This window comes from Colletotrichum jinshuiense, chromosome 5 (genome assembly GCF_051148585.1).
Source record: "Colletotrichum jinshuiense chromosome 5, complete sequence".
NCBI lineage: Eukaryota > Fungi > Ascomycota > Sordariomycetes > Glomerellales > Glomerellaceae > Colletotrichum > Colletotrichum jinshuiense.
This window is the reverse complement of record NC_139312.1, coordinates 2,346,007-2,373,924: the sequence shown is the minus strand read 5'-3', so window position 1 is coordinate 2,373,924 and position 27,918 is coordinate 2,346,007. Positions and strand designations below refer to the sequence as shown.

Genomic DNA, 27,918 nt, shown 5'->3' with positions numbered 1-27,918 from the left:
GGAGCTTCGGTTCCTAATAAAACGGCCCCACCAGAGGTCCGGGGTTACATGGGCCCACACCGAGGTGTGGCTGGTGTCGGAATAACATCGGCATAGGTCTGGCGAGCCAAAATCCCAAGGCATGTGTGTGTACAATCTTTCTACTCACACCTTACACCTTCGGCAAGCTGTTACCGAATTCAACCTCAACGATAACCACGTTGCTGTCTTGCCCGTCTTCTTTGCCACACAGAAAAACCACTCTCTGCTTGTTTTTCTGCGACGTTGCTTTATATTCACATTACTTTCGGGGCCAAACTCTTCGTCGGATATGTAAGAACCACATGACGGCTTCTACCAGGCACGCAGCAGTGTAACAGAATAACCAGAAGTCTGTTGACGGTTACAATCGGGCATGCTTACGATTCCCCATTTCACAGGCTATGGTGGCAGAACCCTATAGTGGCTGTCACCTTCGAGCAGTGCAAACGTTCCACTCAAACACCCCATTACTTATAGCTGTATCACTCGAGACCACTGCCGACGTCATCATCCGAGGAATCTCAACCAGGGACTTGCAGCACAACTGCGTTATTGATGTAATTGGATTTCCAAATTCCGTTGACACATCAGACGAACTCCAATAAAAAAGAGGGCGCAGGAGGCATTGGTTACAATCGTATAGGACAGCAAAGGTTACCTGCCTAGCTAATATGAAACTGGGACACTTATCCTTTATGAAATCCGTTTTATCAATACTTCTTCTCTTGAGGATCACCGGATTTTGATAAATCATTCAAAATTTGCTACGTCTTTCCATAGTGGCTCCCTTCTTCGTCTCAAGTACATTGGCAACAGACGGCGCCGTATGAGTGTGAGCTACGAAGCGGCAGCACCTTCAACGGATTGGTTCGGCATACTGTGCATTTCCGCCCGATTAGACTTGAGCCGAGCTTCTGACCGATCGCTACACGCCTAAATGATCACTTTCTGTGGGCAGGGTTCACGTAAGAGACAAAGAGCGATAAGCCTCGGAATAACGCATTTGATATCGCAATATCCTTCAGGGAACACATTTCATAGGAAGAAGTCAGACGGCAGGCAACATGCAAGGAACTAATCGTTTGAAATTATACCGAGACACCCTTCAACGTATGTACTGCAAAATCTCGGCCAACGAACCACCAAGGCTTGCGGTCGGAAACAGTGTGGTCAATTATGCCCGTTGAATCAGTCATAAAAGTAATGGCATCTTCCATAGAGATGTTTGGCATAGATCAGGCCAAAACAGCGATGCTGTGCGACTCGGCGTTGATACCCAAGCACACCCTTGGCTATCGCAAAACTACAGAACAAATGTCCAAGTCCCGCAACAAAGTTGTTCAACATCGGAAGCAGTTCAAGTATGCCCAGTTGCAGCTACCGTTAAAAATAACAATTCCATGAAACTCAGTACAAGACGGGATCTATTCCTTATAGTGTTGAGCGGAACCTGGGCTAGCAATCATCCGAACTCGTTTTCCGCTACGTCGGATAAGCCAAGAGACATCGTTGAGAAAGGTATCCGGTTCTATATCTCACCAACACAGATTCCAGGATCTGTGCGTATATTCCAGGTACCTATGCACAACGAAATATTTCTGCCCGTGTCCGGATGTTCAGCAAGGGACAGTCTAAATACCAAACTCAATGGCAGCCAGACCTAGCCAAGAAAACAGCGTAGATAATGAGTATATGGAACTAGATCTATAAATCATTTATATAATTCTTCAATCGACTGTCCAGCCGCACATATCGAGGTTTGATTCATGGCGAGGGCTATGCTCGATGTCGAGGAACTGAATAAACCATTCTCCGTCATCAATCTTGCCCAAACGAACTGATCAATTCACAGAGAACGACTGCAAGATCTCGCCAAATGATGATGATTTAATCGCTGTGATTCGCTTAATCTCTTTCAAACCCCTTTGTCTTTTAAGGATGATGACATTTACGCGGGCCTCAGGGCCCAGGAAACTTTTATTAAGGTATTTAACCACGCCCGGTGGCAACGCCTCGGTTCGGATTCCCGTCTGCTGGTCCTGCTGGCCCCCTGGGTCCTCGCTTGTCTGGATGTGCCCCTCCGGCTCGAGGCTGAGAACTCAAGGATTGGTTTTCGCCAGCCGTTCCATGGGGACAGGGAACTCTGACAACGCCCAACGAGCCGCAGTGACCACAAGAATTTCTTTGTGAAATCTGTCAGCAAATTTTCATCTTGCCTCTATCAAGTTGAGAAACTCAACCTTTCATGCCCATAGCAATGGGTGCAAGTTCTGAAGTCCCACCTTCCGGTGTATATGTCTTCGATGCAGCCGCAGACATCTTCAGTGGCCATTGTAGCGGCAACCTTCTGTGTTTAGAAAGCTGTGGGGGGGGTCTGATAATATTACTGAAGTTTATCACTCCTTGGCAAGCAGGCGACCAAGTTGAAGGGAAAGATTCGGTATGCCGTGCCCAAAGGGTGTCAAACACTGAGGGGTCCGGAGCCTTTTATGGTTTTCACTCTGGCATCTAGGGAGCGGCCGAATAGAATCTAGAATTGCATCAACCGCAGTAGGGTGTGGCCTACGAAAAGAAAGTGTGTTATACTTCCTTCACCGCTTTCTCCGGTTTCCGGCCTGGGCAACATCATCAAGGATCTTAAAGACCGTCGAGACATGACAGGTGAATACCGTTGGCCGAGTCTTGTGACCATTCTGACTGCTGCCGTCAAGGTTGCCTCGTTTCATCCTGCGCACTAACGAATAGGGTAAAAGAGCTGGGTGATACTTCATATGCCGCCTTATGTTGCTTGTCCTCTTTGGGCAAGCTACCCACCGGCTTGGGCTCTCCTTTGAGCGTCATTTGGAAACCTGCTCAGTAGGTTGATTCTGATATTGACGTCAGCCGCATGAGGCACAGGACCCATCCTATATGCGGTGTTGTGAAAGAAACTGCCATCTGTGTTTCCGGTGCTGTGCTATGTCTGTCAACCTCATCTGATTATTGAATTCTGCGCCACCATGTCCATTATATCCGAGTCGCCAGCAAAAGCTGGACACAAATGACTATTTCCAGATATGTTGAGTCGAATTCATTGTCCCTCAAGAACAATGGACGCATGTTCCCCTGGATTTAGCTTTGCTTCCTTTCGGACCTAGGACCGGCCCCCTCGGTTGCCAGCTGTTCCAGCAATCATTCTGCAACCTCGACCGGCGTGCGGCTACCTGCATCTTGCCCATGTCGATCCGCCCATACAGGCTTACACCGGCGCATTAGGGCCTTGGAAACCTGTAGTCGAAGGACCAGGGTCATTCAAAGGGTCCATCAGCATGTCAAAAGGGGAAACTCGGTGTTGAATAACGCCGTCCAAGCCACGACCAGCATGCGTTGAAGGAGCACCATCTTTTTGGTGTCGTCAAGGCCATTCCTCGCCCCTGCCAGTGCGACTGTGTACAAAGTCAGCCGGGACCAATAATAGCCCAATCTCCAGGCCATGTGTTTCTCGCTCTCATGGGTTCCAGAAAAGCGAGTTTTTTTCGATTTCCCCGGTCATTGTCTTACTGTCTCGTGAAGCGAATACACGGCAAGGCCTACGCCAAGCATTACGACGTTTACAGCACAAGCTGTCGGGTACATAGCAAGCACTCACCTGCTCTCGCTTACTCCCATCTGTGCTTAAGTTTGAGTAACACTACTTCTTCAGGGGTTTCCCTCCGCGAAACTATCGTTAGTCCGTACATATACCCTAGTCTGATGATGTTGATAGCCGGGGTATAGATTACCAATCAGTAGTTCAGGTTGCAACCTCTTTTCCTTCCAGCAGACTCTAAGTTGCATCCAACGTAAGTAACTAAACGGAATCTTACAGTCTAGATCAGTGCCAATATCTCTCAGAGCCGGTGCCTGTTATTCTTCTAGTAAGAACACCTTGATAAATACAGACGATCATCAAGAAAAAGGGGCAATTTAGCAATCTATTCCTCACTATCTTTCCAAAACTACGACACTGGCCCCTATCCTCGGCCGAAATCCCACCTTGTGTTACCATCCAATTATCATAGAGTACTCCTCGACACAACCGTGAAGGGTCATCCGACGTGCTTGTGCTCTTGATGGCGTTTCCTATGCGCCAAATGGCACTGTATGTCGGGCGCGGGATGTTGAAGCAACTGTCCGTTGCCTGATGGGCTCGCAGTAATCCGCTCATTGATACGGCACCGACCCCAGTCACCAAAAAGGAGTGGGCAAGTTTTCTCCTTTCTTCCCTCGTTACATCGCGGGGGTGCGTCTTCCCGGCATGATCACCATGCATGTTTTGCCGCCGTTCTATTTGGACGTCTCACAAGACTCTTGGGTATTGGATAGAACTTACACTCACATATCGCGCACGGCCTGTGATGTCTTTTTCTTCTCTTTCTCTCTCTCTCTCTCTCTCTCTCTCTCTCTCTCTCTCTCTCTCTCTGTGTGTGTGTGTGTGTATTCGTATGTTTTTTTCTCTCTCACCTAGCTCAATGTATTCCGGTATGAAATTTACCTTCTTCGCATTCACCATGGGTTTGAAGAAGAAAACAGTGTCAACTTCAGATTTCACGATGCGAAGCGCACCCGCAGGTTCCAACGCCTAAAGAGGATATTGGCCCCGAGACTTATGCGCGCTGCCAATATATCACGGCCAACATGCCACAACATAGGCCAGGCCCAATCCAACGTGATAGGGCCGAGGGAACCCGGGCGACAAAGCAAGGAAAAGCCATGCATGCACTCGTCTCGCTCGCTCGCTCCAGCTAAATCCGACAGCCCTTTCGCCCTCCTTCCGGTTGTCAAATGTGCATGAAAGCCGACGTTGCATTGCTATCTTACCAATTACTCCAACAACTCCCCATGCTGGAATCGCTGTCGTGCTTCGCGAGCTATACCTCGTCCACCCCCACCCCCTGGCCAACTGGCATCTCCTTCCCCTGCCCGATTTACTTCTCCCCAAAGACCATGCTCCTTTTCTTTTACAAATCCCGTGTTTCCCCGACGAGCTTCTCACGCTCTTCCCGAAGCGGTCCAAAGCAACACCACCGTTTGAAGCGCGTGGCAGCGCTAGTTCCATCACGGTATGCTCGTCTGCGTTTATTGCGTTTCGTTTCGTTTCGTTTCATATCAGTACCCGACTTTGCGGAGACGAGGACATCGAGAAACCTATAGCTATACGTGTTGAATTATTGGAAATTATGGGCTTTCTGGACACTCAGAAGTAACCATGTATTGAGACTACATCCTTTAAGCAGAGTGCCTCCTCTTCTTTAGGAATTATATCCCGCGAGAAAAATAATCAAATGTTGGAAGAATGAGGCGGAACTCGAATCCAAACTGAGGGACAGACGAAGCGATTGTCATTCTCAAAATTTGAGGCTGGGTTGGAAAGCAAAGTCTACTAGCCTCGCAAGCTATTATAGTGTCATAACATTACGTATTGGAGACATGTGACGATAATTGACTGCAGTAAAGAGGTGTTTACTACCTGAGCTAAACCTAAGAACTTGTAGAGAAATGAAATTGAAAGGAGAGTAGAGCTAAAGCTAGGACTCAAGGTATCTGGTGGCCTAGGTATATTATGACCTATTGTAGGGGCAATTTATCCTTGCCAAACCTAACCGTAGCTCCCAGCAGCGGTCCACCAAAACGAAGCAGAGTATGTAAAGTCATCGAATCGGAATTCATCTCATGTCCTCATCCTTGTACGTTCCTAATTCCCCGCCCCTGAAACCTGTGACGCCAAATCATATTCTTAGTCCTAAATGGACGAAAGACAAGCCATCTGATCCAGTTCCCGCAAATGAGCAAAACAAGAGAAAAGTAGTGAAAGAGTCAGTACAGGCCAGTGCCTTAGAGAGCAGGAGCTGTTGCGGCGAGTACTGTAACGACACCTGCAACAGATAGTACACCTCCACTGAAGAAATACCCAGCTTTGCTCAAGAAACTGCGCAAGCGTTTAGGGGGCGGCGGCACACTTCCGTCGAGAGAGTCTGGGGTGACAGGCCCAACGGAGGCGGCTTGTCCTGTAATTACTTTTGTCTCATTGGAAGCATCTTCCGTCATCTCCTCATCCTGCCCCACGACTGCCGCGGTTTCGGCTGCCTCTTCCTCTTCTTGTGGGATGAGAGTCGATATCTCGTCGGCTTTCCTCTTCAGGGATCTAGGGCTCATCGGTGGTGAGAGTTGTTCAGGTTCACCTGTCGTATTCGTGTGAATATCCGGAATCTTGGATGAGTTAGACACAAGCTTGCTCTGCTGGAATTGAAAGGCGCTCGTCATATCAAGCTCTGGACTGCTGTTTCTCACATCTGACAAGGGGAAAGCCTGGGGAGAGTTGAGGAACTTCTCCCCGGAAGCCGACCATACCGACTCGGCGACATTGGTTGACTTGGGAGCCTCGTTTACCATCTCCGAGGTAGTGGCTCTGTCGGCAGTGCCAATAGATTGAGGTGCGGATGCTGAAGCTTCATCGACAAGCACTGTGATTGTCTCCGAGACCCCATCGTTGGGCTGCAAATTCTCGTGGCGGTCTTCCTGACAGCGCATAAACGCCTTATTATGCTCCCTAGCCGCAAAATACTCGGCCTTCCCTGTCATTTGTCCCAAAACCTCAGCAGAGGGCCCATCGTTTTGGGGCAATGCCCAGGAATCCTTCTCCAGCGCAGCATTAGCCAGCTGAGAAGCCCCGGACGTTCTTTGCCAGGGAGGGAGACGAGGCACCATTTTATCTCTCTGAGCTGAATAATCCGATGGCTGAGCAAGAGGAAGCCTCTGAGCACAGGAGCTGGCTTCAGAAAGATGGCCGAGCTGCGAATCAGCTGGATTCAGGATTGACGGCAGCCGGAAATCGTTCGGGCGTCCCTGCTCGCTCTGCTCTGATACAGGTAGTGCCGGCCAGATTATGGACGGAAGCGTTTGCGTTTCCATCGGTCGGAATGGGCGAGCCATGGCGGCTTGGGGAGCAGGCGGTGCCAAGGGCCAGTTGGCTGGGGTGTAGTAGGACTGGTGGGCCGGAAGAAGTTCGTGTTGTGAATGTTGGTAAGCGCCAACAACATCTTCAACATCCCAAGTAGCCGGGATAGGCTCATCTGGCTGGGATTCGTATTCATCGTCATCCATCTGGCAATCTCTAGGCTCATAGCTTGGTGCCTCTAAGAGCTCGCTCTCGCTGTCTGAGGCACTCTCATTGTCGAGGTCAGCATCCTCATCATCTTCACTGGAATCTTCATTTTCAGAATCGCTCAAGCAGATGTCTTCGTCGCTGGATTCATTCATTTGGCCCTGGCCTGTCGATTGTTCGTCGGGATAGTCAACGGAATCCTCATCGTAGGAGTCATCCGACTCGGAATCCGAGGCAAAATTGGGCAGAAGATCATAGTTATCCTTGGGACTGGGTGGCACGATATCCTCATCCTCATAGGGAGCGTCCAGCTCTTCTCTAACCTTTTCAGGTTGCGTCAAGTTGGCAGGGTGTTCAACGGGCTCCAGTGGATTCTTCTGAATCTCCTCGTCAATAACGATTGGAGTATCGGCCTGGCCCTGCGCCTCAGGTTCGTGCATGGGAGAATCCATGGTCAGGTCAATGGGACCTGGAAAAGATCTGCTGAGGACCTGATTTGGTCGGTGCATATTAATCTTGCGGATCTTCTCGATGGTAGGTGCAACATCGCTCTCGGGCATGTCGTCTTCGTTGTCACTGCTGTCCGACTCATCAGGGACTGCAAACGATGGCCGAGCATTAATTTGGGCCTGGGACTTGGCAAGCTTAGCCAGGTGGTCAAACTCGAATTCTACCTCGATAGTGCAAGGAGGGTATAGCTCATTGGATCGCTGGATGTCGATGCCGAACTTGAGGGTGTCGCCTTGCTCCAGCTCATGGGCCGTGTGAGGCGTCAACCTCTTTGAGTTGTGATATGTGCCGTGAAGAGATCCGACATCTTTGACGAAGAGTTTCTGGCGTTGAGGTCAGGGAATGATCATTCGGTTGCTATCATAGGGAGGCCACCTACTTTGTGAAACCAATCCACGGTGATTTTTGCGTGATCACGGCTCATGACGGGACTGTCAAAGTAACAATTATCCGCCTTGGCCTCTAGGTGATCGAACCGCTTGCTTGTTCTGCCGATGTTGATGACGCCTGGGTTCCTCTGCTCAAGGGAGATCCTTCGCTCGGGGTATTGGAATTCGGGACGTGGGTGCTTGACAGACAGAGTGACACGCACTGGGGGGTTTCATTAGTCACGGGCCAAACAGGACGGTTCATTAGAGATGGAACAACTGGAGCAAGACTCACCATCTTGTGCTTGGGGTTTCTGCGCCGACGCCATCTTGATGTTGGCTCACTGGAGGCGTCTAGCTGTCAGTCGATGTAAAGAGCGAGGGCAACGAGGCTCCCGAGCCGGATGGCCGAACAAATGGCGAGGGTATATGGCGGTTTGTCTCGGAATCAGCTACCTCCGTCCGAATATGACCGAGCTCGCGGGACGTAGTCGAAGTTGAGACGAGGGGTCTAGATAAGTGAAGAGGTGGAAGGTGGAAAGTCCTCGCAGAAGACCACCTCGAAAAGAAGAGGGAACAGAGAAGGAAGGAAACGAGTATGGCGTGGTAGGAAGGAGCCTTCCTTGCACCGTGGGAGGGCTGAAGGTTAAAGAGCCAGGAGGCGGAAGGAAGGCAGAAAGGTAGGTGCGATACAGTGTAAGTTGGTCGCAGTCGAGGCCGCTGGCAGTGAGGTGGGGCAGGAGTCCGGAGTTGGTACTGTGCTGAGGACTGTATCAGGCAGTCACGGCAGTAGCGCAGGCAGCGATAACGCCTTATCGCAGCTTAGCTGGGTGCGCGAAAGGGGGAGCTTGCAGGGGTTACCGGGGTCCTGATCAGTGGGGGATGGTGGGTTGGTGGGGTTATCAGCAGCTGGCGTGACGTTCGGACACTTTAGATAAGTCGAGTGCCTGGTCGGAGCTGATAAGGATATGAAGAGGATTAGAATGATGCGAGGAAGGAGGAATGATCTATGGGGATTGTGTAAGAAACTCCAAGTCCAGAAATCTGGGTGATTCCGCGAAAGCCGTTGAAAACAAGGTCATAGGAGGAAGGAGTATGAGCAAAAGTGCACAAGGAACACGCAAGGTACCTCATGGAATGGTGCACCACCAGGCTGCACAGTGTGTGTCTGAGGCCTCAGGCTCGGGTCGTTTGGGAATATGATGACGGGATTAGGAAAGAGGGGCACCTTGGACCTCACCACATGGCACCTGACAGATGGAAGGGACAAGCGGCGGGGTTAAATCTGTACCGTGCCTACCAGATTCGATATTTGTCGACAGGGAGGAAACCGCCACGCCACGGCATTCAAGGAGTATCGCCAGAGACGAGAGCTGTGCAACGAACATTAAGGTAAGCAAGGTATCCGTACATCGAGTGGCTTTGGTGGCATTCGACACCAGCCTCTAACTTCACTGAACACGATCATCGCAAGCCTCAAGGTCACCCAGAGAGGCTTGCGCAAGATATGACACGGTGAGATGTCGGTCTGGCGGCCGGGCGGACCAGCTGCCACCGTCTACGTCGCCAGGCCTGATTCGCGCAAGTGCGCACCCACGTGCGTTGCGGTGTTCCCCTCCCTCCCGTGTTCCACCAAGCATATATTGCTCTGTGGTCTTGGGAAAGCGCCTGCAAAACTCTCCCCCGGAGCCTTCTCCGATAAGTCTCGCTGTCCTAAGGCGGGAATACAGATGTCTGCTGCCTGAAGTCATTGCTGTATTTACGTGTATCCTGGGCCGAGGTGCATGTCAGCATTTGCTTTGTCGTGTCCTTGGATGTCTGATTGCAGGGCCAAGTCAGGTTGCATTTGCACACTTACTGCCGGGTACCTCGAGTAGCCGCAGCTGACGCCGGTGTTGCTCATGCTCATGTCTAGGATTAAAACCACAGAGATGAGACGAGATTCTGGCGAATTAGTTAGTATTGCTGATAAATAACTTGGATTGGTTGCCACTGGCGCCGGCCGCATCTTGTCTAGACCCGAGAACTGTCACGGTCAGATGATGCATGTTCTAAAGGTGTTTTCCCTCGTTCACAGTGGCATCATGTACCCCGGTACCTGCCGGCTCCTCTCACATGTACGAATAGTTTGGCGCGCTCTGAGGTACAGGGCTGTGAGGGCCAGCAAGCAATCAAGGACGGGGGCGATCTGCTTACAAGGGTACCTCCCAGGAATGCGCGAGCGGAAAGGCCACGCCCACTTCGCCCCACATAAAGACATCACTCTGGAGTCCTGAACTCGGCGTGTGGGCTGTGGAGCGACGAGGGCGAGGCACCTGCTGAGCTTTGTTTGCCGTGCTTTGCTTGCCGCTTGGCTCCCAGCTGTGTCTCGCCCTACACGCTATTGGAAAGTCTCTTTCGTCATTCGCCATCCGCCCGCTCGCTCTTCCGGGATCCATAAGATTCATTTGATGAATCAAGGGTTTTCTATGTAATGCGAATGCCACCCTCTTCACTTCCTGCCTAGCACCCACCACTTCATTCTGTTGTTTACACTCCACAACTTTTTTCTCCATTGCCCTAATTTAAATCCCCAAATTCACCTACCTCCAAGACGACGGCCAGGTGATCAACTCTGGTCATGTTCCACCATCTTCTACACCTTTGAAATCTTTAAAAGACGGCTATCGACTACGCTTCCAAGGAATCACTAGACGGTTCCTGCATTACCAAAGGCTCTCCCCGGTCTACAAACTACATATATATACAAGATACCACACACATTGTTACTCCCAAATCCCATGGATTATCGACCGCAAAACAGAGAGAACACGATAAGAAATAACACTGTCCTCAACGAAACGCCACCTTGATACGGGCACAGACAACCCTAGGCAATACTGCCCGGAAACCCTACGAATTCGCAGTATTCCCGCAGAGAAGTGCCGAGCAGCACTCACACAACAACTACACACCTCACGCCGATTCTTAGCGTCATTACCTACCATGCACGATTTACGACTAAAAGTACTCCGCGAAAGCGGCAAGACCGTCTCGAAAAAGGCGCGATCGCGTCCCGAGTCTACACGGGGTTCTACGAGGAACTCTCCCAATGTTTCCCCCGGTCACTCGCAAATCAATTCTCCGGCGCATTCGCGCTATGCCTCTGAAGAGGAAGGAAGCGACGATGAATACGAAGACAACATGACAATGAGCACTCTGTCCAACGGGTCGGACACTGGTTTTGACGATGCCACCGAAGCTTCATGGGCACAACTCCTCCAGGATCGCATTGTCGAGTTGCAAGATCGCAAGAGAACCAATAGCAAGGGTCGGGAAACTACCCTCATGTCTTACTTGCACCTCGTCAAGCACCACTACGGCGGACGACAAATCAGCAACTCTCTGACTGAAATCGTTACTGCTTTGATGAAGAATATCAGATCTGGCGGCAGCTCCCTGGAGCGGAACATGTCATTGAAGTCGCTGGCAGCCACACTCCTTACCACTCCGTCAGACGCCCTTTTCGACGACATATATCCACAGCTCGAGAAAACACTGGAGGACGACGATGACAATGACGTCAAGGCCGCTGCCATCTGGGCCATGGCCGTCACTGCGATGTACGGCGGTGGAGGTGAAGAGGCTGCGAGCGAATATCTGGAATACCTGGTCACCATTGTGGAAAGCGACGGAGAAGCTGTCGGAGCAGCAGACAACGGTGACGTCGTCACCTCGGCTCTTGAGGCATGGGCATTTGTTGCTAGCCAAATGGATGACATCAGCGAGAATGTTTACTCAGCCATCGATGCTTTTGTGGAACAGCTCGACAGCACGGACGTTGAGGTGCAAGCAAGTGCGGGTTTCAACATCGCCTTCATCTTTGAGGCCGCGCGGGAGCAGGAGGAAGAGACTGGCGAGCCAATGAACTTGCAGTACGATCCGAAGAAGCTCATCGCCCGCATGGCCGAAGCTTCAAAGCCCTCGGTGAAGCAAACGGCGCGAAGAGACCGACGTCATTTGCGGAAACAGTTCGCCAGCATTGTCTCGTCCCTCGAGCATGGAAAGGGCCCGGGCTTCTCGAGCGCTGGCCGCCCAGCCTTCAACCCGCACACTGGAGGAACCAAGGCCGACCCTCGATTAGGTACCCGAGGCGATGATGATGATATGCACGGCTTTGGCTATCGCGAGAAGCTGCGCTTGGGGTCTTCGGTTGTTTTAATAGACTCGTGGTCTCTCATGGCCCGAGTCGAAGCCGCGAAGACTGTCTTGGGAGGTGGACTTCCCACTCATTTCAACGATAACCCGACAGTGGCAGACCTACTAGGTGGTGCCGAGACAGAAGAACCGTCAGGACAGGGTTACAGTTTGCATCCCAGAGATGCCAAGAAGATGAGAAGGTAAGGGTTTTAGTTGCGTACAAAGAGGAGGGAAGAGGCAAGAGAAAGGGAAAAATGCATTCTATGGACAGCAACAGCCGGGAGAGGCTACCGTCGGGAAAGACACGGTTGCTCCTCTCGACCCCTTAGCAACGATAGGCCACCATGGCTAAAGACACGTCATCTGGTTTGAGCATATTTATACGCAGATGCAGAGAGAGGACAGACAGAAGATACCACAGAACGGGAGACCCTCGTAGCAGCATCGCTTATCTACAACATCAATGCATTATTGGACAAATATCTTCGCTGTATATCCGTGCATTTGTGAGTTGTGCCAGAAGAGGGGGGGTTACGCCTTCGGTCACGGCTGATGCGGCTTTCCGCCGGGGGTGGCATCCGTATGTCGCACAGCAGTCGATCTGTATAGCTCGGGCGTCGGGTAAGAAGGAGGTTGAGAGAGGGGCAGACAAGTACAGTAACTAATCAATTAAACTTAAAGGGGTCTCGGAAGCAACGGTGGCATTCGTTTCAAGGACGTGAGAGAGCGAGATCGATACAAGCGGAGGGTGCCCCGCGATCGTACATATGCATGCCTCTGTGCCCCGAGAATTATAGGTAGATGAAGGTGCTGGGTGTGTGAATCCGTCTCCTGCGTCATGCGAAGGACTTCATTTTTGTTTTTGTTATAGGGCGTAATGAATTACAAAAGGCGGGTGCTTCGAGCATTTCTCGGTGCTCCGACATGACAGACCCGCTCTCGGGACATTGGCTAGTCTGTCCTTGTTAGAGGGGCCAGCAGCGCAGAGCAGTCCAGGTCTAAATGATCCGAGTTTTGGAACGGAGATGGGCATGAAGTTGGTTGCAAACGGGGGCAAATAGCCGGCAGGGGCTACCGATCCCGGACGGAGGGAGTATGAGGACATCCTAAGCCCCTTGTTGTCTTGGTTTCTGCTCCAAATTATTGCTTGGCTGTCGAGTCCCCGATGGACGACGGGCATGAGTGGATTCGCCACTTGTTAGGTACGTGGACATATTGGGATTTTTTTCACCTTGCATTCCCTGGGCGGAAGTGCTAGTTGGACCTATCCCAAGGCCTGATTGATGGGACGGGAAGCTGAGGTGAAGGGCTGGGCTCGCTTAGGTACAGTGGCGATTAGCATGTATCGGATTCTGGTCAACTTGGCGGTTGTCTGATGGCTGAGATACCATGTCATGTATGTGTCTTCTGGGGCTTGGAGACGTTGTACAGACGTCACTCGATAAGTGTTAGCTTGCCACGTCTCAGTCACGATGCGGCGCCATCAGTGACAGATAGACACGCGTTTTCGGATGACAAGAGAGGCAGGTTTTCTAGTAATATATACATACGGATGTGTGCTCTCAAGTCAGTCGCGTGAAGCTCTCGCGTCAATCAAAGTCGTGGATGGACATTTTTGAGGCCCAGGCAGTTTCCCCGTTTTTGTTTCTATTTGCCCTTGCTAGTGGATGATCAGTCTCCTCCCGTCGTCCAGCCAAAGACGCCCGAGCCACCCACGGAAACCCGCTTGATTTGAGCTATGGGGGCCCGGTTTCCAGGGGATCCTTTTTGAGAAAGTGGAAAGTGGGTTTTTGAAAAAGAAAATCGGGGCTGGGAAACGCCGTCCATTCAGAGCAAAGACTCGGACCAAGAGAGTGTGAAAGTGGGATGATGGCTGATTGTGCGATCATTTTACATTAGGCGGGGGGCTGGGGAGCCGGGAGTGTCACCGATGGACAAACAGCTCCGTTGCTCTCTGGAGGAAACATGTTGGTTCGGCAAAGTGCAGATGCCCTGGCCGATTCTCGATGTCCAGGTCTGAGTGACTAGAGCGAGTCTACCAAGGCAAACACGCAAGGTCGGTTTCCAAGTTGAACTATCTGAGGTAGGTACGTAACGGTGGCAGGGTTGGGGGCTCCAACAACGGCTGCGGGAGAAGAGACGGTGAGAGACAATCCCAGAGGGGCCGAGGTGCACCTCTGACGGACAGCTTCGCCGCCTCGACTTCAACGACGTGACGAGTGAAAAGGTGTGGTGTAACTCAACCCGTTCAGTGGCCACAGCCCGATGCAAGAACTGCATGCGCACACTGGTGACAGAGCAGATAGCTGGCCAGGCGTGCTCGGATAGGCAGATAGACGGGCAGCCTGCTGCTCTGGAAAGGCACCTCTGTGCAGGGTCCATTCTACACGCCCCAAGCCCGCAGCGGCAATTGGCCCGCCGTCCAATGCCTCCCGCTGCCTTCCCATCTCCTTTCGGGAAGGGAGTGAGGGACAACTCATCAAGCACCTCCACCCGTGGGACTTTGCCGGCATCAGCGACCAGTCGCGCCCTCTCTCCCCCTTCCGTCTCCGTCACCTCGAATGCAAGGTGCGGATACATGGCTGCAAAGTGGCAGTTGAGATGAGGGCGGGACTGGTCAGCAAGCGTTTTGGGGTGGTGTAGCCGCACCGCTCGCCTGGCGACCTTGGGCCCTGCCGCTGCACGTTGCGTGCTGCGTGCTGCTGCTCCGGCCCATGTCGCGTTTGTCGACCAGTGTTCCCAGCCCAAGGAGACCCAAAACCCGGCCCAGCCCAGCCCGCTCCCGCGCTCACCTTACCATTTCAAGATTACTAGTGTACTTCGCTCCCAGCAGACTACGGGGGCTGCGGCGTGGTACACAATAAACAAAGCCTCCCCAGCTTGCACGGGACAACCCAGCACTGCTGCCAGGCCACCCAAGCCAGAGCCCGACGAGGGTTCCCCTCTCTCGACAGTGCTTCCCTGCCCTTTGGGTTGCCTGCCTGCATCATCCAAGATTGTCGCTTGTCGCCTCCCATCCGCCCCGGTCTGCCTCTTGCTTGCATTCCCTCTGCTCTCGACCGCCGTTTGCTATATTCAACCGCTCGCTTCCTCTTTCGCAAGACCCTAAGCGTTTTCCATCAACCGCCATCTTTGTTTCATACCGTCTCGCTGGGGTTTGCGACGTGGTGGGAAAAAGAGACGTTGGCAAAAAGATAGGCTGTTGAACCCCCCTCCCCCTGGTCGGAGCTTGTCTGCCTGCCTCTCTGGTTCAGCTCCAAGATCCGCAACTGGGGCAAAACATCGCCGGGGAAAAAACAACACCTAAGCAACCGCTTACCCCCAGCCACCCCAGTTTGCGAACCTCGCACCTCAACGACTTGGCTTTCCTCCTTGCGCCATCGCTCGCCTCTCCTTCACCTTTGCCTCTAATCCCGTTTTCCTGACCATCGTTGCTTTTTGTTCCCGCTGCGTGTGTGGCATAAGCGGCCGCGTCGAATTTTTTTTTCCTTCTTTTTTCGCATCCCGTTCGTTGCTGTCTTTACAAGCATCGCCAAATAGCAACGGCTCCCAAGGTGTCAGTCAGGTCGCCCAGCGCCCAGCCTGCCCAGTTTTTTTTTTCCCGCAGCAACGAACTGCTCCTCATGTCTTGACGGCGACTGCACCCACAACAAATCCTTGCCCACCTTGAACGGCAACCGGCAATCCACCCACACACTCTCGCACTTCTTCTCCTTCTTTCCCTGTTCGAGGGAAGGACAAGAAACCAAGAGGTGTGAGCCGTTGAACGAGGCACTCGTCATCCGCGCCCGCCCGCCAACAAGCCTCTCCGACGCCGAGGCCTCGAGCATCGCACCACAATGGGTGTTGACTCGAATGAGCCTCCTCCACTCCCTGCCCCGACCGAGACCGATTCCGTCACCCCCACCGAGCTGGCGACCGATGTGTCCAGGCCCGCCGACGAAGCCTCTCATTACTCTTTGCCAGACGACGGCACTCCCGTCACCATCAAGACTCGCGGCCACAGGGCCAATCGCTCACAGACGTCGCTCCTAATTGAATATTTCGAGGGCGGCCACCCTGGCCCTTCTGGCTCATCCGTCGACCGCAAGCCCAGCGTCCGCGTGCGCTTGACCCCGTCCAAGAAGCATCGCCACGACCACATCCAGATCACCGAGACCAAGGGCAACACCCGCAAGGCCTCGCTAACCCGCCGTGTGCCTCTGTCGTCCACAACGGGCTCGTCGCATCTTGACGTCGAAGCCCTAGAGGGCGAGGACGCCGAAAGCATGCGATCCTACGCCTCCGCCACCGAGGAGTCCAATGTGTCGAGGAACCCAATCGACATAGAAATCGACCGCGGCGGACGGCGTCGCCGACCAGCTAGTCCGTTAATCCCCGATGCTGACGCTCAATCTTCTTACCTACCTCCCAATATGTCCGATATTTCGGCCATTCCCCAAGACAGCTTCCTCGATGGCTCTGGCTCCACAGTTCTCACGAGAAATTCCGAGAAGCGCAGCAAGAGCTCGTCTCGAGGTAATGAACTGGCCGCCGGTGTCGCCGGCGCAATGGCGGGCGCTGCGATAGCCGACCAAGTGAAAAGCAGCAGGAGCAAAAGGCACAGCGGCGAAAGGAAAGTGTCAGGTGAAAGATCTTCAAGAGACAAAGATCGCAAGCACCGTTCGAGCAAGAGCCGTACAAGTAGTATCAGCGAAAAGCAGGTCGAAGGAACGCGGTCACCCCGGCGACGGTCGAGTCGGAGTCATGTTGACTCTGTTGTGTCTGGGGCAGATTCCAGTGTTTTATCGTCCAGCATTTCTCCCAGCCACAGGTCCTACGACCAGAGTTCCGTCCGCTCCGGGGCTTCCAAATCATCGATCAATAATCCGAAATTACTCGAGACGGTCGAAGACGCCATTCGCCGACTTATTCTACCAGAATTGAGCGCTCTGAAAAGGGAACAGAGTAAGCGCGAAAGCCGCCGCAGCTCCCTTACATCCACAGGCACGGGGACATCCATATCCCGCGAGGATCTGGGAGTAGACCGACGCAGATCTTCCGACAAGCGCAATGAGTCCGGTCGCGATAGCCGACATCGGGAGCGCAGAGACCGGGAGGCGCGACATGAATACGTCGATTCACCCCGAAGCGTTGCCGACGAGTCGGTTGAGGATTTTTCGGTGCTCTCAGTTGACGATACGCCGCGGCGGAGCGATGGTGCTCTCAAGGCTGCGGTCGGAGGTGCTGCTGCCGCCGGGCTCGCTGCTGCCGCGTTGAGTGCGGCGTCTCCCTCGTCGGAGGACAGAAGGCAACGGAGAAGACGGCGTGCTGACGGCTCAGCCCGGAGCCGGAGCTTGGGTCGCGAGAAGTACGACGAGGAGTTCCAGGAGGAGGAGGCACCCGCACCACCAATGCCGTTGATGAGTGAAATAAACCCGTCTGAACTCACCCGGACCTCGATTCTCTCCGCCGACACCGATCGGCCCCATTCCGCTATGGAGGAGAGAGCCTCAATTCAAGAGGTTACTCGAGGCAATGTCGCCTCCGGTGACTCAACACCAACACCAACACAAACACCGGCAACCAATCTACAACAAACACTAGCTACAAAGCACGCAAATATCTCTCATGGAGATCTAAGAGAACTCTCTCGCTCACGGACCGGAGACTTCGCAGAACAGCATGAGACGGAGGATTATACTCACAGCCCCTCCCAACCCCTTCGCGATGAGTATGATGACGACTATGACGAACGAAGCCGCATCACGGAGAGCGACGGCGACTACGCCGATTCTGGTCATGAATTTGACTATTACAACACTCAAGATGTACCGCCTCCGTTAAAATACGTCCCATACCAGCCTGAGCGGCGCGGGCTCAGTCCCATCTACAGTGTATCCGGGTACACGGATGCTGGCAGTGAGACGGCCGCGCAGCGCGATTCAAGAATGTCACACGGCACTGCCTCGCCGGCAAAGTCTCATGCATCCCACCCTGATATGAGAGCTTTCTCGCCAGCCTCAGCACCCAGCAATGTTGTGGGCCGAGGGTTTGATGAACAGTCTGTCGATGACCGCAGCATCAGAAGTGGACAAGATTACCGCAACAGCCAATATACAGAGGGCAGCGAACTTGGGCCTTCCTCCGGCCAGGCTGTACGCGGCATCGCTGCCAACCCTAATATCGTCCACGTGCCCAACGGCGTGGAGTCCAATGTCGCTTCCCTCATTGACGGATCCATGCTCGACCAATCCGTCCTCACTACCGGTTCTGGTTATGATTACAGAGATTCGCAGGTCTCTTACGGCAATGAATCCAACATTTCATATGGGCAGGATTCCAATGTGTCGTATGGCAAGAATTCTAACGTCTCCTATGACGACGAATCTAGAATCCAGCCTCGATCTCGGGGTGTCAGTCCTGAAAAGCGCTCTGTGGCCGATCAGCGTGAATTTTTCGAACAACGCGAACGGGAGAGCAGCCGCACGCCAACCTCAAGCCGCCAGAGCCGGTCAAGGGAATTTGCAGGAGAGTACGACCTCGACGAGTACGGTAGGAAAGTGGCTCCTGCTAGGTATAGAAACTCCCCCTCGACGTCGACAAGACAATCCCCGACCGCTTCCGAGAAAGCAATCGCGGCGGGGGCTGTCGGCGCTGCTGCTGCTGCTCTGAAAGCCGCCCAGGACAGGACAAAGCAGCCAACTGTGGAGGAAGTTGAGGAGGAGTACAACGACGAGTGGGTCCCGGAAGGTGTCTCGAGAAACAAATCGTTCAAGCAGCGGACAATGGAGGGCCGTGAGCCTGCGAACACCCCGGCTCACAGTATCGACCGTCTTGACTTTGAGGAACAGCCAAAGATGGGCGCTAGTGCCATGCCCACCTTCGATGACCCTATGCCGGAGGTCGGATATGTAGACGACGATGTGTTGACAAACCCCTCACTTGTCCGCGAGCCGCTCGGCGGAAGTGAACACGGCGATCATGCTCACTGGCCCGGCGATGTCACTCCCCGCCAGACTACCCCACGCCAGAGCGACTTCGGCGACTACGAGCAGCGCGACACGGAGAAGCATGGCGGTCATGGCCTCGCTCTGGCCGCCGCTGGTGCCGCTACGGGGGCGGCCGCTGCCGCCGCCATGGCTCACAACCGAGTGCCCAGTCAAGAGCTTGAGGACGAGTGGAGACGCACATCAGCTGAGCGTAAGCGGGACACTGTCATCACGAACCCCTATGACGGCGCGAGCCCTGTCGCTCACCCCGATTTCCTCGATGACTATGATGCCGCGTACCACACCGGGAGCCCGGCGGGACACAAGAACCTGGACGAAGGGTATATCTCCCAGGGCCCCTTGCATTCACCCAACATGCAGCCTCAAGGCAAGGCTATCATGCCTTTCGGTGATCCGACTGCGGAGGACCCCTTCTTCATGCCCCAACACACCCGACACCTGAGTGGTATGTCTCAGGGCATGGCTTCTCCCCTCTATGATGCAGCCACTGGCAACGGTATCGACAGAATCGAGTCTAAAGACATTATTGCTCTAATGCAGCATGTGAGTAACCCAATTCAATGTTCTCTCGAATGCGACTGACACTTCTTAGCTCATGGTACGCGACGCACAACGCAGCGCCCGCGACACCGAGATCCTGGTGACGCTTGTCCGTTCCGCGGCTGAAATGCGCAACTCCTTCGATGACATCAAGAAACTCCTTGCCAATACTGAGGATGTCATCATCAAGGAGGTTCAGGAGAACACTGAGGAGACGGTCAAGAACGCCGTTGGCGGCCCCCGGCCTTATCCCGGCAGCCTTCCCCGATCCATCAAGGGCTACAGCGGCGCATCCCAAAACAGCACCCTTGACGAGACTACCAAGAAGAGCAACTTCTTCCGCAAGGCTCTTAAGGGCTTGAGTACCAAGGGCACTAATGACCTCAGCAGGATCGAAGACATGCTGATGCAGCTGTTGAGTGAAGTGGACACTCTCAAGGCGCAGACTGTACGACCTGGCATGGCTAGCGCCCGGCCATCCTACGAAAACCTCACTCCAGAGATGCAATACGAGCAGGATCGAGGTTACGAGCCTGAGGGTCAAGCTGGCACCTCTACTACTAGCCATGGCAGCCAGTCAGGCATGTCTTCTTTCGCACAATCGCGTGGCCCCTCCAAGCTAGCATACGAGCCCAATCGCATCAGCACAGTGCATGAAGACACCGAAGAGGACTACGTTCCCCAGGACAACTACCGCAATGAACAGGGTCTCCTCACGCCTAGCCACGAATTTCAACGTGGTGGTTCGGTGCCACTGGGTACTCCTCCCCAGCCCATGGCCGCCCAGAATGCGTCATTGAGCAATGAAAACACGCCGAGAACGGACAAGAAGAAGCAGAAGAGAGGATCCTCGAGCTGGTTCCCCAAGATCTCCCGATGGTCCGAGTCAACAGCCACGAGCGTCAGCAAAGCCTTTCGCGGCAGTGGTTCCAGCAAGAAGGAGCACGAAGAAGAGTTCTTGCAGCATCCTCCTTCCCGGTCCGGTTCCGATCTCCGATACGATGACCGGTACCAAAACGACTACGGCAGTGATCAGCTGCACTCTGGGTTCTCCCAGCAGGATCTCTCTGCTCCTAACCAGCGCCTGGAGGCCGTTCCCCCTGCTCCCGGCACCTACATGACCCCGGAGGACCCCAAGTACAAGGCACACCGCAACTCGGTGAATCTTCAACACCCTCAGCCTCGACAGGGACAAACCGAGAGGTTTAAGGCTGCGCTGGAAAGCCAAGCGTATGAATACGATACGCCAATGTCTCCCAAGTCCGCAGATTGGGCTGGCTCGGCCACCAGCCTGCACCGCTTCCCCCAGCAGAGCACCAATCGCTACAGCAACGGATCTGGTGCCGCAGCTGGTGAGTACTGGGACTCGTCGTCCGCCGGCCCACCGAGGCCACCCAAGGAGCCCATCGACGATGCAACCCACACGCCTGCCAAAAAGCGCATCTCGACATTGGCCTCAAAGACCAGTCCCCTCCCCTACCAGAGTGTAGAGAGCGGCTATGGCACTGGCCCTGGCACCCACGCTACCAGTAACTATACTGGCAGCCCCAAGCTGGAGAATCGCAATCTCAGTGGTGCCCTCGGCATGCCAGCTCGACGCCCTAGCGGGCCGCGAGCCATGACCCCGAAGAGCGCGGAAGAAGAAGCCGCCAGGGAAGAGCGACGCCGTAAGAGAGGTAAGCATACTGTTTTGGGAGTTGAGGATACATTCTAACCCGTTCCAGACACCTTTGGCACAGTCGCCAGCAACGAGACGGACACCTTTTAGAAAAGATTTCTCGCCGCAAACTCTAATTGCGCAGAACAAATTACTGAGCGCCACATGAGTTGATGCTACTGGATAGCTTGAACCACATGATCAGCTATAATCATTGAACATATTGGATGCAGCATTGAGCTATCTGCTATAGAGATGCAGAGAAGAATCTGCTAGGCGGCAACGGACGAAAAGGGGGGGATATGTCTTATCGCCGCAAGAAAGGAGTGCAGAAGGAAGGATTTGGTTCGCTACTCAACCTAACGACGACATGACACGCAATTGATGGCTTTGCGTTTGAGCGATGTTTTCGAGGGGGTAGCAAGGCACTCAGGTGGCATGCTAGTTGAGGATGAAGCATGAATAGGTTTGGGACGCGTGAAAGCTGGTTGATACCACATCTTGGAATTGAGCTGCCGCATTTTGAAAGCAGCCTAGACGCAACGCAGATACCACAGGGGGTGGCTGTAACAGTAGTCGTGGATAATGGAACTTTGACCCTGCTTGGCAACCTTTGACCGTATCACAAAAAGGTCTCGAATGACGTGTTAACGTGATGGGTGGATGGGTAATGGACGTACTGTGTTTCTCCCGATTTATCAGCCGCGGTGGTACACATCCACGATGCAGTGGCTCGCACATGAATTAGTAAGGGTCCCGCGCGGGGTCATGCTGACGCGCGCGCGGTCCCTACTCCCCGCATCACCCGGTGCCATATGCGGGTGCACAAGGGCATATGCGCTTCGAGGAAAGCTCCCTGTTCTGTTACGGGGTTAGTCACTAATGCAGACAGAGAGGCTACAGGACTGGAGGGACTCGATCGCCCATCTTTCCTCCCCCGTCCGGATGTTACGTGGATATGTGCGGCGTTCGGTGATTTGGGGAGTGCTTGTTTTCCGTTATTGGTCCGTGTAACTGTGCGGATGATTATCAACCCTGGCGTGTTATGAACCTTCTCGAGGTGTTACTCAGATGAGCCATCGTCTTTGGCATGGCTTGGACGCAGGCTGAAGGACGCGGGGACACTGTAGGGAGGGGGGTAATGCTAGTCCGGAATAATGGCATCATTGGATTAGCCTAGACATCATGGAGAGGGGTGATGGCGTATCAGTGAGAATACATAAATAAAATGAAATGGCGTGTAAGTGAAGGGTACATAAGGGGGGCGGGCAGACGGTCGTTGGAAAGCTGTTCGACTCTTGCAAGGCAACAACACCACATCCCTCTCTCCTCCTATCCATCTTTCTCTCTAGATAGATCGATACACTCTTATTTAGATCCCACCTTTGCGCCATTTCTTCCTACATAGATCATTGTAAAAATGTCACCCGTCATTCTCGTCCTCGGCGCAGGCCGGAACATTGGAACCGGGGTCGCGGCCCGCTTCGGGGCGGCGGGGTATTCCGTCGCCGTCGTATCCCGAAGCTTCCCCTCCCCGCCGTCGCCGGACCCGCAGACGGGGTATTTCCGGATCCGCGCCGACCTCAGCCGTCCCGACGACGTCAAAGGCGCTTTCGCTGAGGTGAAGAAGCAGTTCGGGGCGCCGCCGCGGGTCGTAGTATACAACGCGGCCAACGTCTCCCCGCCGCCGGACCCGGAGAACCTGTTCAGCCTGCCGCTGGAGGTGGTGGAGGCGGACCTGGGGCTCATGAACTCCGGGGCGTGGGTCGCCGCGGGGGAAGCTGTAAAGGAGTGGGGGGAGGCTGGCGACAGCAAGGGCAGGTTCATCTACACAGGCAACGCCCTGAATGCGAAGGTGTTGCCGGTGCCGGCGCTAGTAACGTTGGGAATCGGCAAGAACGCAGCGTGGTATTGGATCAGCCTTGCCGACCAGGTGTATAAGGGCAAGAACGGATGGAGGTGAGTTTACTTTTCTTCCCTTTGTTGCGTTCCCTTTTTGAACTACGCCCCTGCTATTTCGTGCGAGGGATGCTAAACAGAACGTGGCCAGGTTCTTCTACGCTGACGAGAGAAAGTCGAATGGAGACAGTGTGGGCAACGTCCCTGGGGCCGAGTCCGCGGGCGACTTCTATCTGGAGCTTGCGGAGGGCGGGGAGAACTTGCCATCTACTGTAACATTTGTTGATGGCAAGTACCATAAGTTCTAGGGCTGTGGCATAATTCTAGGACGTGGGGAACAAGGGGGGCCGAGGAAAAGGAGTGAGGTCGGCAGAGTGAGAGAAAAACAGAATGTTGTAGTGTCCGACTCTAATATGAACCTGAGTATCACAAAGACCCGGAGTTTTGAGCTCACCGTTAACAAAGATGGCCTGGTGTTGGGGAAAGTTCTACACGCGGACTGCCGTAAAAACTCGCAGCCATTACAGTAAAGCAGTAATGTATACATACACCTTGTAGTTTTCCAACCGGCTGGGCGGTAACGTCGCCCGCGCCGGGGGGGGGGGCTTTTCCTAACTGGTTTCTTTTCAACGGTTTCTCTCTAAATGTGGCAACTTGGGAGATGTAGCCCAACTCGCTTCTCCTTCACTCTTCAGAATACTTCCGAGGCTCACGTTCCGAGGTCATAATATAATTCTTAAACTACATATATAGACCCCCAAGAGACGCAATGGAGACGCAATACTCAGACAACAGAGACCCGAAAAGCAGCCCAGGTACCGGATTCAAGTTAAGCGACGTCACCTTTGCCGGTTAGATGTTGATAAACACATATTGCCTCATCAATCATATAAAGTGATGTGTGCACTGGTTAAAACAGCAAAATGAGACGCTTGTGAGTTGGCTGCGCTTTGAAGACGACCAGACAAGAGTCCTGTAAAAAAAACAAAAAAACAAAAAAAAAAAAACACAGCCCAGCAGAAAAATTGACTTGAGCATCATAAAAAAAGGCCAAATTGTTTTGTAGCAACACCCTTGGCGAAAGCTCGCTCATAGAAAGTGAAGGGAAAGTCAGGTCGAATACGTCCTTATATCGATACCACCCCCTTAACGAAATCAATGGCTATCGGGGCAGCCCCTCATTGCATTAACGGGGCTCAGCGCCTGTGTGGATTGCGCCCTTCGCTCGCAAATTCATTACCCCTCGAACGACTTTCAAGTCCACCAAGACAACATTGCAGCTACCCCCACCACCGACACAATGCCTCGAGATCCCCTCATCGGCCTGGTCGGCAAGCCGTCGGCTGGCAAGAGTACGACACTCAACAGTCTCACAGACGCTTCGTCAAAAGTTGGTCCGTAACTCCAAGCCCGTTGGGCCGAGAAAAACCGACACCACCAACTTGGTCGCTGATGGATTATTGTGAACAGGAAACTTCCCGTACGCCCTGGTCCTTCTCCTCTGCCTGCCTCGCCCCCCATAAAAGTCTATGATCCTGGAGGTCGAACCTAAGTCTTGCTAACATCTCGGCTCCCTGTTGCTAGATTCACGACAATCGACCCCCAACGAGCTATCGGCTACCTCCAAATAGAATGCGCCTGCGCGCGCCATAATGTCTCGGACCGCTGCAGACCCAACTATGGCGCATGTGTCGAAGGTCGCCGCTCTGTGCCCATCGAGCTCCTCGACGTCGCCGGGCTCGTTCCCGGAGCGCACCAGGGCAAAGGCCTGGGCAACAAGTTCCTTGATGACCTGCGACATGCCGACGCGCTGATACACGTGGTGGATGCATCCGGGACCGTGGACGCCGAGGGGAAAGAGACACGCGGCTACGACCCCTCGGTCGACATCGCCTGGCTGCGCGGTGAGATCGTGGCGTGGATCAGGGGAAACCTGATGGAGAAATGGGGCTCCATCCGGCGGCGGCATATGGCCATTAAGGCGACGGCCATCGATACGCTACAGGGTCAGTTCTCGGGTTACGGAAGTACTTCTAACGTCGTCGCGCGCGCGTTGGACCGGCTGGGCATCAAGGAGCCGCTCGAGGATTGGGACGAGGCGACCATCGATCGCGTTGTCAACGCCTTCACAGACGAAAAGTTCCCAACCGTCATTGCGCTCAACAAGATTGACCATCCGGACGCCGACAAGAACATCTCCAAGATCGCAAAGATGCAGGACCCCAACTCGATCGTCCTGTGCTCGGCAGTGTCGGAGATTTTCTTACGCAAGATGGCGAAGCAGGGTTACATCCAGTACACGGAAGGCAGCGAGTTCGTCGACACGAGGGAGGACCTCATCGAGCAAGGCGACCCGACGGGCGGCGGGCTGAAGGAGCTGGACGAGAAGAACCGCAACAGGATAGAGAACCTCAAGGACATGGTGCTTTACCGCTTCGGCTCAACGGGCGTCGTGCAGGTACTGTCCAAGGCGGCAGAAATACTAGGCCTCGTCCCGGTGTTCCCGGTGCGCAACACCACTTCCTTCAGCTCCGGCGCCTCCGAGTCCAAGTTTGTCTTTAGGGACTGCGTGTTAGTTAAAAAGGGCACAACGGTGGGCGAGGCGGCGCGCAAAGTCATGGGCGACGCGCCGATCGCGTACATTGAAGGCGCTGGCGGCACTAGAGTGGCAGAAGACGACCTTGTCACGGTCGGAAAGAACGATGTAGGTTCACACTCCCCCCTAATCAACCTGCTCATAATCGGACTGGCTAATGTGTGTCACAGGTTCTTTCGTTCAAGGTCGGAAGGGGTTGACGGTAACCGCGGACTCCGTAACAGCCGAGAGAGTGCTCGCTCTCGTTTCGCCGCTGCCCATTTTATGGCAAGACCCAGTGGCATACCCCAGAAGACGGGGTTCATCGCGACGCTCGGAAACTGCGTAGAGTTGGCGGCGGGTACTCCGGGACCCTTAGCCTACCAGGGCGAAGATCACCAGGGGGCACAGGCAAGGTGTCGACCTCGAAATAATAAATACTCAATCTCAGCCTTCTCAAAACGAGTCATACGGAATGGATCGCTGCCTTTGCCTAGCAATCACGATTCGCTCACGCTCGCCAGACTATTTTTTCTCTCTGCATAGTAGTGCACCCCGGTGCAACGGCCACCGCGCTGTGCAATTAAACCAGCCCAGTGACAGGGGTGTTGGGCCTCGCCCTGTGGAGGCCCTGCAAAGCGCTTGTCAGGCTCGCCAGTGACGATTTCGGATTCGCGCCGAATCGTGGACCCGCTATGCCGAGGTTTGCACACGCGTCCCCTGGATACCGCTTGGGGGTTTAAAAAAGCCCCAAAGATTGGGTAAGGCAGATTGCAGATTGAGGGAGGGGGTTTATCAGTGCCACAAATTAGTGACTTACACAAGGTTGATTTTTCAATGCAACGAATGAGCGCATGTTCATAATGAAAAACAGACATTAGACTACTCGGTAGCGTTGCATGTCGTATGTTTTGGTTGTGATCTAGAACTGATGTGGTTAAAGTTCAATGTTTCAATGCGACAAAAACCATGACATCACGCAAACGTCCGGTAGTACTAGCGTCACAGCTGGGGGTAGCGGCCAACTACCGTACACATTACTTATGCCGCAGTGATGCGGCACAGACGTACGGAAACAAGAGCAGGTGTTTTACAACACATCACAGCAGGTAGTAAAATATTTTGATAGTTTGAAGAGATTGATATGTCGGGTATCGAATTAAGCATCTGCTATACACAGCACAAGTCTCCTATTCCCTTCCCGGTCTTGATGCCTGCCCAAAACAATTCGTTTCGAAAGACGCATACCGCAAGAGAAACGTAAGAAAAGCCCGTGAAAACCCCCAGGAAAAAGGAATGAGGCCGTTGCTGTGTCGTGTCGTATAAAAAACAGTGGTCGGTGAGGTTTGGGGGGGAGCTGGCCACCCTGCATGATAGCGGGCAATCCCTGCCGCTGGCCACAGGAGGTTCCCCCATTATTGCCGGATAGGACGGAAGCTGAAGTCGCCAAGATTCCCGACCACCGCACACATCTCTACCTCATCGGTGAGGCTTGGTTGTGCATCCTTGGGAGGTCTGAAATTGCAACCTCTAGTATGGGCGTCGTGGTCGGGATATTTCAGCAACGGAACGCTTAGTACTTCAGAATGATGTACAGAGCGTGGATGATACCAGGCAGGTAACCTGTGCGTGTTAGCAGACGTCTCGCAGAATGAAATGCATCGAAACTTACCGAGGATGGTCAACAGGATGTTGATGAAGAAGTCGGCACCGCAACCGCGCTCGAGGAAGACACCAACGGGCGGGAGGATGACGGCAAGAATGATCTTGCAAATATCGCTAGCGGTGAAAGGCATGTTGAGTGGTTTGTGTGGTTTTTAGGTTATTGATTGGTTGTTGTAATAGTTCGTGACGGGATCGCGTAGATCTAATGTGTTGTCGAGTGTTGAGTTCGTTGGTTGATGATGGGAGGGAAGGAATGTGGCAAGTGGGCTGGGGACGGGATGCTTAAATAGAAGGGTAAGCAACTGCCAACTGGGCAAGCCACGACCCAATGCAGAAAAAGGCCTTCAGGGGAGGTAGGCCAGGTCGAGCTCACAGTGATGTGATGTGGA

At 53.6% G+C, this 27,918-nt stretch overlaps 6 protein-coding genes across 6 annotated transcripts; 4 read left to right on the top strand and 2 right to left on the bottom strand.

Annotated features, from left to right (window-relative positions):
• Positions 1 to 5,874: 5,874 nt before the first annotated feature.
• Positions 5,875 to 8,351, bottom strand: EsH8_V_000602 (uncharacterized protein; the record flags this gene model as incomplete). Its single annotated transcript, XM_083273118.1, has 4 exons — positions 5,875 to 6,249; positions 6,331 to 7,977; positions 8,034 to 8,245; positions 8,318 to 8,351. 4 exons carry the CDS (start codon positions 8,349 to 8,351, stop codon positions 5,875 to 5,877), a joined length of 2,268 nt encoding a protein of 755 aa, XP_083125833.1.
• A 2,656-nt stretch (positions 8,352 to 11,007) lies between these two features.
• EsH8_V_000601 (interferon-related developmental regulator-domain-containing protein) lies at positions 11,008 to 12,405 on the top strand (the record flags this gene model as incomplete). Its single annotated transcript, XM_083273117.1, has 1 exon — positions 11,008 to 12,405. One exon carries the CDS (start codon positions 11,008 to 11,010, stop codon positions 12,403 to 12,405), a length of 1,398 nt encoding a protein of 465 aa, XP_083125832.1.
• A 3,635-nt stretch (positions 12,406 to 16,040) lies between these two features.
• Positions 16,041 to 21,501, top strand: EsH8_V_000600 (uncharacterized protein; the record flags this gene model as incomplete). The annotated part of the gene is made up of 3 exons (XM_083273116.1): positions 16,041 to 19,736; positions 19,786 to 21,409; positions 21,458 to 21,501. The coding sequence occupies 3 exons, from the start codon at positions 16,041 to 16,043 to the stop codon at positions 21,499 to 21,501; spliced, it is 5,364 nt and encodes a 1,787-aa protein (XP_083125831.1).
• A 1,309-nt stretch (positions 21,502 to 22,810) lies between these two features.
• EsH8_V_000599 (uncharacterized protein) lies at positions 22,811 to 23,597 on the top strand (the record flags this gene model as incomplete). The annotated part of the gene is made up of 2 exons (XM_083273115.1): positions 22,811 to 23,349; positions 23,441 to 23,597. 2 exons carry the CDS (start codon positions 22,811 to 22,813, stop codon positions 23,595 to 23,597), a joined length of 696 nt encoding a protein of 231 aa, XP_083125830.1.
• A 992-nt stretch (positions 23,598 to 24,589) lies between these two features.
• EsH8_V_000598 (P-loop containing nucleoside triphosphate hydrolase protein) lies at positions 24,590 to 26,085 on the top strand (the record flags this gene model as incomplete). Its single annotated transcript, XM_083273114.1, has 4 exons — positions 24,590 to 24,641; positions 24,760 to 24,769; positions 24,961 to 25,993; positions 26,056 to 26,085. The coding sequence occupies 4 exons, from the start codon at positions 24,590 to 24,592 to the stop codon at positions 26,083 to 26,085; spliced, it is 1,125 nt and encodes a 374-aa protein (XP_083125829.1).
• Positions 26,086 to 27,437: 1,352 nt separating this feature from the next.
• On the bottom strand, positions 27,438 to 27,660 carry EsH8_V_000597 (YqaE/Pmp3 family membrane protein; the record flags this gene model as incomplete). Its single annotated transcript, XM_083273113.1, has 2 exons — positions 27,438 to 27,487; positions 27,537 to 27,660. 2 exons carry the CDS (start codon positions 27,658 to 27,660, stop codon positions 27,438 to 27,440), a joined length of 174 nt encoding a protein of 57 aa, XP_083125828.1.
• Between the last annotated feature and the right edge of the window lie 258 nt (positions 27,661 to 27,918).